This window comes from Gymnoscopelus braueri (genome assembly GCF_963280865.1).
Source record: "Gymnoscopelus braueri genome assembly, chromosome: 20".
Classification (NCBI taxonomy): Eukaryota; Metazoa; Chordata; class Actinopteri; order Myctophiformes; family Myctophidae; genus Gymnoscopelus; species Gymnoscopelus braueri.
The window spans coordinates 18,651,957-18,663,617 of NC_137622.1; the positions used below are offsets into that span (position 1 = coordinate 18,651,957).

General features: G+C 38.2%; 1 protein-coding gene across 1 annotated transcript; it reads left to right on the forward strand.

Annotated features, from left to right (window-relative positions):
- The first annotated feature begins 8,258 nt into the window (after positions 1–8,258).
- hs3st1 (heparan sulfate (glucosamine) 3-O-sulfotransferase 1) lies at positions 8,259–9,864 on the forward strand. Its single transcript, XM_080416471.1, has one exon. The coding sequence runs from the start codon at positions 8,273–8,275 to the stop codon at positions 9,188–9,190; it is 918 nt and encodes a 305-aa protein (XP_080272597.1). The 5' UTR covers positions 8,259–8,272; the 3' UTR covers positions 9,191–9,864.
- Positions 9,865–11,661: the final 1,797 nt, after the last annotated feature.

Below are 11,661 nucleotides of genomic sequence, written 5' to 3' on the forward strand. Positions count from 1 at the left end.
GTGACAGGTCAGAGATGTCAAACGTGTTTGACCCAGACATGGGGACGCTGTTGTCCAGAGATAAACTGTCACACCATCATTAACACAATCATAATCTACCATCATCTACCATCATCAGACGACGACGTAACCATCAGTCTCATCCAATCCGAGAAGTCCACCTTCGACCGGAACCTCATCGATGTCACATCCTATGATGTCATATGTTTATGTTACTGGACAATGTTAAAAGCTCGTGCTTGCTCTGTTACACTGCGGAGAGACGGACGGCCGATGTTGCGGACCTGTGATACTGTAAACCTTCTATTGTCTCTCTGATCTGAATACAATCAATTGTTTCATTATACCCAATGGCTGCCTGTCTGAGTTTGGTTTTTTCCTTATTGTCTCCGTGCTACAAGTATCTGTACTTTGTGTGGGTCATGAGGTGAAATTAAATTCCAACAATTGGTCCTTATCGAGCTGGATATGTTTGAAATATGGTGTACGGGGGGGGGAACTGAGCTATTATCAGACTCTCTTTCCCCGGCAGACCATATTTTAATACGTATCAAACGAACCAGCCTTGGGTGTAACGACTTATCACTTCTATTCAGATGAAGGTTAACTTTGAACAGTATCACAATTTATTTTGTTTTGGACCTGGACGCGATCGCTGGACCTTTGGACTGGACCCTCGACATGTCTCAAATTCCACATGGTCCAGCCATCGGGGTCGGGATCCCTGAACCAACATCAGATTTGATGAGTATATATTTTTATTTTTATTGTACCATGGTCCAGTGATTGGGACCTCTATGTAACTTCTCCCTGTGAACCTTGATCTGATGAGTATACCTTTTTCTTTATTGTCTTTACCGAACCATTTGTCTCATAATTATCAGCCTGTTTGTAAATTACTGTTTAACATAACTCCGCTAGGGAGTGAGTCAAGTAAAAATGTTTTATCACCTTATATTCCTGGGAGGACATTCCTGAATGTCTCATAAATTCTCTTATCTACCTGGGTCATTATATAGTTTGTCTTTGTCTCTGTATATGTTTATGAGACCACCGGAGATACCCCGACGTTTTTTTTACACAGATGTTTGACTATCAGCTGTTCCTTACAGTTATTTGTCTTTATTTATATATATATGCATGTCAAGGTCTAGAATAACCCACAATTCAACTTGGGTGTTCGAGCAATGCATGGCTATATATATAAATATATGGATTTATTTTTTTGTACCTCGAAATACCACTTTTTCACGCTTTGGTTTTCGGTGCGGGTGAATTTATCTAATATTAGTTTTACACTAGGTACGGGGGGTTTGTCGGTGTGCCTGCATGAATATATATTACCTTTGTTCTAGTTCCTTACAATTGTCATAATGTACTAATTTTCCTTCTATACTGATATTTGACCTAAGATTAACCCAGTCAGATATAGCCACCCTTTCACACTGCCTATTTGCTATATGTGGGTTAATGTTACACAACGGGTCTCATATCAACCCATAAGAGAGTATTTCAGTGTTGCTCTCCCCCTGGCTACATTTACCTGCTTGCTACAGGTAACACCATGTATGCAGATCTGTGTTTTCAATGTCAGTACCACCCTTACCATCCCTCTTAGTACGAAATATTACCAGCCAGCTGCATACCGAACATTACTAACATGTTCGACCCAGACGACAATTGCTAGGTTGTCACCCTTGATTCAGAAACTTTAGTACATTGTGTCAGTACATTTTTTTTGTTTTGTCTTATATGTTTGTTTTATTTTGACCACTGTAGTTAAATCATCCATCCATTTAATATATTGAGCTTTAACAATAACTTTTAAATCCCTCTTCCCTCTTCCCTACAGCCTCTCACTTCTCCCGTGTCTTATCTGTTTACATTCTCTTGTTCCGAGCTGGTATCATAACAAGGCTATGCCCACAGAAGAATACATTCACACACTATAACTATGAAGGCTTGTTTTAAAAGTTTAAAATATATATATATTTTAACTCTGTTCTAAATTCCTTGAACCATCAGTATAATTATTTTTGCATTAAAAAATAAGTTTTAATTTATTTAAAATATTTTGAATATAATTTAAAATAATAAGTAAACCAATCAGGTTAAAATCTTTTTCATTCCAAAATTAGTTTGTTGCTGGAAGATATCTATGTTCGGTATGTTTGTATGTCTGTGTGTATTAATGAACGATTTCTCTCTCTATCTCTCTCTCTCTCTATGGGTCAGCAAGCTGTCGTACGGTGTGTGTGTCCGGGCGAGCGAGGGAGCTAAGGAATGAAAGTTTCTCTGTTTATCTTTTTCTCCATTCTGCTATCTATGTATGAGTGATATGCAGGCATGCGTGAATGAATGCGTGTGTCTGTCTCGCTAGTTCTAACCATTTTAGTCAAAATTTTAGTCATTCTCCAGTCAGTTAGAACAAAGTCACTCTGGTCTCTTAAAACTCCATGTCCCATAATTCCTTCTGGTCTGAGACTCCATTTCCCATAATTCCTTCAGCAGGAAGTGTTAGTGGTATGTTAGACACGTTTCTATGGCAACGTAGTCACTATTGAAGTCCATTTAAAACATAGATCCGTTAAATTAACCCACAATAAGATTCAATTTGTTCCATATCAATATTGGGAAACATTAACTATAATATTAAGTTTATCATAAAGTCATTTTGATCTATTTTAAAAGTTTTGAAAGTATTTTATCATTTTAACTTAAGATTTTTTATGAGCTTGTAGATTTGCTAATTTTCAGATTTGCGATTTTTCTGTACTTATCTCATTTCAATATACTCTTCAGAACAAAGATGTTTATTCCTTATTTTTCATTGTTATATTTTAATTTTAAAAGTTTTAATTATAATTTTTTAATTTTAATTTTTTCATAATTTTTTCTCATCCCCTTTCTCATCAACAAATCATCTGACACACACTATATTATAGATATATGGGTGTCAAATAGAGGGGAGTTTGATGAATATTTGATTTAAATATTTGATTTAAATGTTTAATTGCTGTGTTTTGTGTTTCATTTTCATTTTGTGTTTCATTTTAGAACGAGAATGTAAACCACCCCATTAACAAATTCCTGGACAACTATAAGGTCACATTACCTGCTAATTGTACATACAATTGTACATACAGGGCTAAACTTTAAATTTATATCTGGTTCTAAACCTGTTTTAAACTGTTTCATACTACAGTCAACTGTCATGCCCAAACAGTAAATTTGATTTCCATTCTGTCTTACAGATTTCAACTTATGTCTTGGATAGACAGATGTTTGATGCCACATGCCTACATGCAATCAGGAAGTATTTCTTGAGTTTTAAGATGATATCACGTAAGTTTTTTCCCAAAATAAAGTGTAAAGTGATGTACAAATTTACATAGTACAGAAGTGTCCCGTTCCATTTTAAATACTTGTATCTTGATAAGAGCACAAGGACTGCAGCTCCACAAGGAGGAAGGTAACTTTTCTATTTCTGAACGTGTACAGAAACAATCAATGACCCGAGACGTAGGTCTCTTGTCAGATTTCAATATGAAAACTTACAGACTGGTGAGTTGTCCCTCCCTACAATCTCTCTGCTGCCATGGTCATTAAACTGTGCTAAAATTGTCTGTCTTAGTTAAACAAAACATGTTGAAAAGATTTGCTTGGGACGGTGACATTAGCTGAGATTTTTTTGAATTATAATAAAGTTATTTGCAAAGTTGCAAAGGGAAAACTTGTGGAAACGTGTGGAGTGTCTTGGGAATTCATGAACTATAGCCCTGTTTTGCTTCCTATTTGAATAAATAAATTATACAGTCCTTTTGAAGAAGTATAAATGTGTATGTTATCTAATAACTAACCATTTATTTTTGGCCTTAAGTCATTTAAATCTTTGCCTGTCTGTGATTTGATTTTGAATTATGTCACAAGGTAAGACCTGATCAGCTTGACCTTTGACCCTATCCAAATCATGATAAGATGTAGGCTTGATAGAGTCATTTCATTTGATCTCTTATCTTAATTATCATAATGTGTCTAGGGTCCTTAACCTGGTTAACAATGTCCTATTAATAATGCCATCTGGGCCTGTACTTTGTCATGGTAAAAGTACTCTGTACTCTCAGTCTCTCTGTCTGCCAACCAAGGTCAAATCCAAGCAGGCCTTTTCTGTGGCAATCTTGTTTTGGGAACACGGTATCTGGGTGTTCTCTTCTCTTCTACAGCTGTCTCCCTTAGTGTCACCAAATCTTCACTGACCAGTGACAGGTCAGAGATGTCAAACGTGTTTGACCCAGACATGGGGACGCTGTTGTCCAGAGATAAACTGTCACACCATCATTAACACAATCATAATCTACCATCATCTACCATCATCAGACGACGACGTAACCATCAGTCTCATCCAATCCGAGAAGTCCACCTTTGACCGGAACCTCATCGATGTCACATCCTATGATGTCATATGTTTATGTTACTGGACAATGTTAAAAGCTCGTGCTTGCTCTGTTACACTGCGGAGAGACGGACGGCCGATGTTGCGGACCTGTGATACTGTAAACCTTCTATTGTCTCTCTGATCTGAATACAATCAATTGTTTCATTATACCCAATGGCTGCCTGTCTGAGTTTGGTTTTTTCCTTATTGTCTCCGTGCTACAAGTATCTGTACTTTGTGTGGGTCATGAGGTGAAATTAAATTCCAACACTCACATTTTCCTCATCACTTTACCATAAAATCACAATTGAGCTGAAGACAATCCGTTATATAGTCCAATACCAAATTCCTATAGCTTCTACTAATATGGTTTTGGGTAGGGCAAATTAACTGCAACATTTACTTGGGCAATGGCACTTACTCATGCTCACACATTCCCACGCTAAGTAAGTGACACTGACAATAAACCAAATGACTCAGAGATGAGAGATTTTAGGTTTAATGATGGAAGGGTTAATCAATAAATCTCTTATGTATTTGTGTTCCCCATTGGTTTGCTTTTGGATGGGGTGTTTTGTAGTTCTAAGCCAAGCCCTCGAGGTCTAAGCCACTTCAGCGCAAATTATAGTAATTTGGTTCTAAACAAGTTTAGGCTATATCAGTTTTATCACTGCTGATAGATTCATCTAAATGGGCAAACTAAAGTAAACCGCTTTCCATTCCATGTGGGCAGATGTGCTAAAAGAACATGTGTTTTGGTATAAACAGTGATGGAAGGATTTGTAAGATTCCAAAAGTTAGCCAAGGCTACCCAACCCAACAGGTGGTGAGATTGTGCAACTCGGACATGGCAGTTTACCCACACATGCACTGTTGAGAAAAGCAGTGGTGTAAAGTAACTAAGTACATTTACTCAAGTACTGTACTTAAGTACAATTTTGAGGTATTTTTTACTTTACTGGAGTATTTCCAATTTTCAGTACTTTTATTTCTACTCTACATCTCAGAGACAAATATTGTACTTTTACTCCACTACAATTATTTGAAAACTTTATTACTAGTTACTGGATTATTATTACAAAACATACAGTAACCACTTCAGCCCTATACATTTCGGCCAATTGAAAATAGCCGATCTACAAGCTCACAATGCGTCGCAATGCCACGCATTGTGAGCTTGTAGATCTGCTATTTTCAAAAGATTTTTATACATTTGAAAAGTTGTGAAATGGGACATTCTGCATAAAGAGTACTTTCTACTTTTGGTACTTTAAGTACATTTTTATACCAATACTTTTGTACTTTTACTCAAGATTTTTTTTATTCCAGAGTTTTACTTGGAACAGAGTATTTCTACATTACAGTATTGATACTTTTACTTAAGTAAAACATTTTAGTACTTTTTCCACCACTGGAGATTGGAGAAAAGAATGAGCATGCATCAGAAAAGGATGAAAGTGGCCTGCCTTTGAACGCAGCCACACTCAGAACTCCCATGGGTCACTGTTGAATGTCCTTTCAATCCAAATCCTTAATAGAAGCCTAGTGACCTAGCCACTCAAGTTCTAGCTCTTCTTTGATTGATTAGATTTTTTTTTTCTTTTCGTTTTATCACCAACAATTTCAGGAATATATAAATGGAAGGGGGGGGTAATAGCTACTGCCTACTTGTGCTTGTGCTTTTTAGACAATTGTTTCAATGCTTAATGTCACTTTGACTTAATGGCAACGTTTGAATCGCATTGTCAGTCGATCCCACTTAACGAGCGTCCCGTTAGTCATTATGAATCACAGTGAGCCCCGGACGTTATCTTATCTCTGCCTTAATGCAATGTGAATCACAGGGTGGGAGTGTCCTGTCAGCGTAGTGATGTAGGCGGACGCACAGTATTCAGCGTTGCCAGATTTTGTGAAAGAAATAAGCAACCAGGTCTAGAAAAACAAGCCCAAAAGAAGCGACTACTGGTAGGCTTTGATTGATTGATTGATTGATTGATTGATTGATTGATTGATTGATTGATTGATTGAATACTTTATTAGAAGTTTGCAAAAAAAAGCACAGGAAAGTAGCTACAGTTCAATACAAGGTCTGCTAAGGGGATTTTAAAAGAAAAGCCTATGGCTTGTTTCCATTGGGGTCCTTCCTTTGAAACCCCACATGAGAACTTTAAGTGTATCGGCTATTTGAAAATAGCTGATCTACAAGCTCACAAGTCACACTGCGTCGCATTGTGACATGTTGGCTATTTTAAAAAAATCTCGAAATAAAATGTGCAATCTTTGGAAGATTTTTTGAAAAACACAAATCTAGCTCCCTGGCACAATACATTTTCAGATGCGGGGTTAGGGACAAATACATATTAATTTGGGGGTCCATGACATATTTAAGAATCACTGGTTTAAATAATAATTAAAAAAATTGGAAGCAAGCCTAAATAAGCAAGTAGGCTTTAGAAACGAGCCCAAAAAACTGCAACCCGCAATTACCAATATTTACAAGCAACTTTACAGAAGTCGCTTATAATAAGCCGACATGGCAACACTGACAGTACTACACACGACACTCCTTACCGTGGTGAAGCCAAGGCACCTACCGGCTCCAACACAACACTAGAGGAGGAGGAGGAGGACTCACTGGACTCACTCTCACTGGACGAGTTGTCCGGCGGTTGGAGGAGACTTTATTTGTGCGCGTCTGGAACAGCTGGCAGATACAGTGGTGGATCAGATCTGACATTCTATCCAGACGGGGGCATTTCTATCTATCAAGAAATGAAATCTTCTGTTACACAGTTATAATTCCAGGTTTGTATATACTTTCTGGATTTGTTTGTGAAACATAGTGAAACACGAGAGATAGTTACAGCATTTAACAAGCATGTGAAAAATGCAGAAAAACGAGCCAAGTGCACATGCAGGTCATCTCATCTGTGTGATATTATCATCGTTCATCATCCTACACGTTCATCATCCTACACTATTTAGGTTTTTTTTCCTGTTAAACCTAAACTTATCTTTATTTTATTATTATTATCAAAATTACAGTGTTAAGATCTGAACAGTTTATCCTTAGTTTTTTTGTGTTCTGTAGCCTACATTGCTTTTCAAGTTGATTGTGATTTGTAGTCCTATAAATAGTTCAAAGTAAAATTTTAATATTTTAAAAGAAAAGAACATTCTTCTTGCAATTTTTCTGTCCATGTGCCTTATTGAGAATAATGCAATTATGTTAGATACTCATGTAGATATATACAGTGGTAACCACAGTTAACTGCTTTATCATCCAAGTATTGTTTCCACCTTTCATTGAGTGGCTCTGCGCCTGTGCACTTTAATTGAATAATCATAATAGCATAACAACAACAATAATAATAATAATGATAATAATAATAATAATAATAATAATAATAAACTTATCAGTACCCTATCAATAAATCACTGTTTTATAGATTTTCATTGTGTCCTACTTTCAGATATTTTGACAGCTTATGTACTATGTCCAAAACATAAAATACACTACACATCAGGTACTGTGATAGCTAGAAGTGCATTGCATTGGTTTTGCTTACCTCACCTGCACAAAGTGGTAGGCTACTGTAGGGCTAATCATTTACATTCTCTGTTTTTTGTAATTTTATACCAGTTTGAACTCTTTGCCTGTACTGTATAGTTTACGATAAATGTTGTGTTTCTTTGCAGGTACCATACTGCTGACAGCAAAGAGGCAGTTTATTATCTTCCACTGGATCCTTGTCTTCAGGCAGCTGTTCTATCAATGTGGGATAAAGTATTGCTGTTCTCGCCAGGCTGAAATCCTCCCAGCTCAGGACCTCTGTCATGGCGGCCTTGCTCTTTGGGCTGCTGCTGTTTGCTATACAGTCCCCCCCTGTCCCTTCCAGACCCACAGCTGAAAGCAGGGCCCCTCTCCTCCCCACAGTGGCGCCCGACGACACCAGGCCCACCGGCCATCCAAACGGAACCCTCCAGCAGCTCCCTCGGATCATCATCATCGGGGTGAGGAAGGGGGGCACGCGGGCACTCATTGAGATGCTGAGCTTGCACAGCTCGGTCGCAGCCGCAGAGAACGAGGTTCACTTCTTCGACTGGGAGAGCCACTTCCAGAAGGGCCTGCCCTGGTACCTCAGCCAGATGCCCTATGCCTACCCCGACCAGCTGACCGTGGAGAAAACCCCGGCCTACTTCACCTCCAGTAAGGTCCCCAAACGCATCCACCAGTTGAACCCGAACACAAAGCTCCTGCTCATTCTCAGAGACCCCACGGAGCGCGTGCTGTCGGACTACACCCAGGTGTTCTACAATCGCCTCCAGAAACACAAGCGCTACCAGCCCATAGAGTCAGTTCTGGTGAAGGAGGGCGAGATCAACCTGGAATACAAGGCTCTCAATCGAAGCCTCTACTTTATGCACATGCAGAACTGGCTGCGCTACTTCCCCCTGGAGAGCATCCATGTTGTGGATGGGGACGCACTGATCAGGAACCCCTTTCCTGAGATGAAGCGTGTGGAGAGGTTCCTGAAGCTGGAGCCCCAGATAAACGCCTCAAACTTTTACTTTAACAAGACAAAAGGATTCTACTGTTTGCGGGACCACGGGCGAGAGCGCTGTTTACATGACTCAAAAGGCAGGGCTCACCCGCACGTAGCCCCAGCCATCCTCCACAAACTTTACCAATTCTTTCACGAACCCAACAAGAAATTGTTTGAGCTGGTGGGGAGGACTTTCAACTGGAACTAAGCTGTCAATATTTCGTTCTGTATTTGCTTAAATACAAAGGCGGGGCTAGTGTCAAATACTGCCCTGTTTTCATTCTAACAAACTGGAAGAAGAAGTGTAACGTAAAAAGAATGTCAAGCTAAATCTATTTTTGTATCGGTAAAAGTATTGCAGCATTATGATCAAAACATCGGGCAGACTTGGATATCTGGCTTGATGAAATGAGGCATTGCATGGCTTAAACTCCTGTTATCTATTCAGTTAGGGCTTTACCAACCACATTATTATTTTATTACCTTTCTATGGAAGAGCTGTTTAGCTGTTAGTCCGCCCAGAGCAGGTGACTTATCAGTTAAAATAACATTCAAAGGTTATTCCATGTTAATGTATCACATGGGGGTAAGTAGTGAATCACTTTAATATTCCTGCCCTACCCTTTACATTTGTTTTGCCATACATAATGATCCATCATCATCTAACTGCATTTAATGCTCTTGAAGGACTTGTACCTGCTGCTATGTTTTTCTCAGTCACTTTCACTGTTCTTTTTGTTATGATAAGGAATAACAAAGAGTTATGTAATGAGTCAAATATTATAAGCTATGTATATCCATCATATATTACTGTAAATATAATAGATTTTGTTTTTTAAGTGAAGGATTAACACCATAATAAAGATGTATTTTTTATTTTTAGCTGCCTTATGTTTCGCTTGACTTATGCCTTTTTTAACCCCCTAATAGCAATACAATTATACAATACACTTAAGTTTGTATCGGTGCTGCACATATTCTGAAGTTGTTTTGACAATTTTCGATATGCCGTTAGTCCATAAGGATATGAAAACAGCACGTCTTGTTCATGAACTTAACTGACCTGAAATTCCGGTTCCGTGCCACTGTAGACACCAACAGCTGTTCGTGTAAATATGTTGGCTCTGTTGCTATTGGACATACTAACCAGCATGTTAGCCTGTTGCTTATTGTTCCCCCTCCCAATTATAGCAATAGTCATTGTGAACTTATACCCATATGCCTGCAAATGATTTAAGAGTAAATGTTAGTATTACAGATGAGGATTTACATGAGTGATCTAAAAGTGGAGGAATAGTTCAACTGAATCTCAAGCGCAATTCAAACCACAAAAATCAAAAGTTGTTTATGCCCAGGGGTGATCATGTTCAGTATTTTAGAAAGGCAAGGATTATTTATACAAATCTTATTTGGCACTTTCAAAAAACGTATTTGAAAACATCAGCAGCTCTGTTTCAAAGACATTAGGCTCCAAGACATGGCTTTCAAATGCGTTGAAGTGTGGCCTAGATTTACTCTATGAGGCTCATGGGGACTCTACAGACACAATGTTAACCTCAATGCCCCTTAAATGCAGACTGAAGCCTTTTTCTTTTCCTCCCCCACAGACGGGAGCAATCCCATCCTCTCTCTCTCTCTCTCTCTCTCTCTCTCTCTCTCTCTCTCTCTCTCTCTCTCCTGTTCTGTTCTTAGAAGCCTGGCAAAACATAATTGACAGTTCAATGAGGAAATTGTGTGCACATGGAATACCTGTTTTAGGCCAGGTGCTGGATAACAAGGCAAAGAACATAGAAAAGTTAAAATATCTGTGCAATGGATTGTAGCTCCTGAACAAATGTATTCACTAGGCAACTTTTCTGCCATTTAGATCTTCCTCAGGCAAATCTTCTATGACAGACAGAGGAAAATACAGTATTTATGTCTGAGTCATTGGCTAATGACAATGCATAACACCTGTGAGCCAAATGAAGTAAGCAAACCCATAAACCAATCACAGGGACAAATCAAAGTTTGTGTCTCTTCATCCCTCAGAAGAATACTCCATGCCTAATATATTAGATTATCTATAACAGCAAATAAACAATAGAGAATAAAGAACAAGTACATGTTTTACTTCTCCAGTGTGAGGCATTTTTTATTTATATTTTCATATTTTTTTCATTTGATATGAAACCTTTCCTCTAGGTTATATAGTTAATTGTTACTCCCTCAGGGACCTAGTAGTCCACTTGCCCCCTGTACAGAAGATTACCGGATCAAATCCCACCAGAGACACTAAAAGCCCAACATTATGGATTTTTCATGATGTACTATTTTGTAAAACCCTATGACTATTTATGGATAGGCCTATACCTTTTATTAACAAATGTAAATGTTATTTATAAGCCTATACCATTTATTAATAATAATGTGTTTTTCCATAGCAGGAAAATATTATAAGCTATAATATGCATTTATTCTCTATTCTTTATTTGCTGTTATTGATAATCTAATGTATTCTCTGCTCAGGCATTGAGTGCAGAGGTGGAGAGACAGGAGCTTTGATTTGTCCCTGTGATTGGTCTATAGGCTAGACTGCTTCATTTGGCTCACATGTGTTATGCATGTTCCTCTGACAGTCAGAAATGTGCCTGATGAAGACTTAAATGGTCGAAACATTGCCCTGTGATTTGTTTGGGA

What these genes read in the sequence shown, in the direction of transcription:
- hs3st1 (XM_080416471.1), top strand. Translation starts at nt 8,273, where the DNA reads ATGGCGGCCTTGCTCTTTGGGCTGCTGCTGTTTGCTATACAGTCCCCC.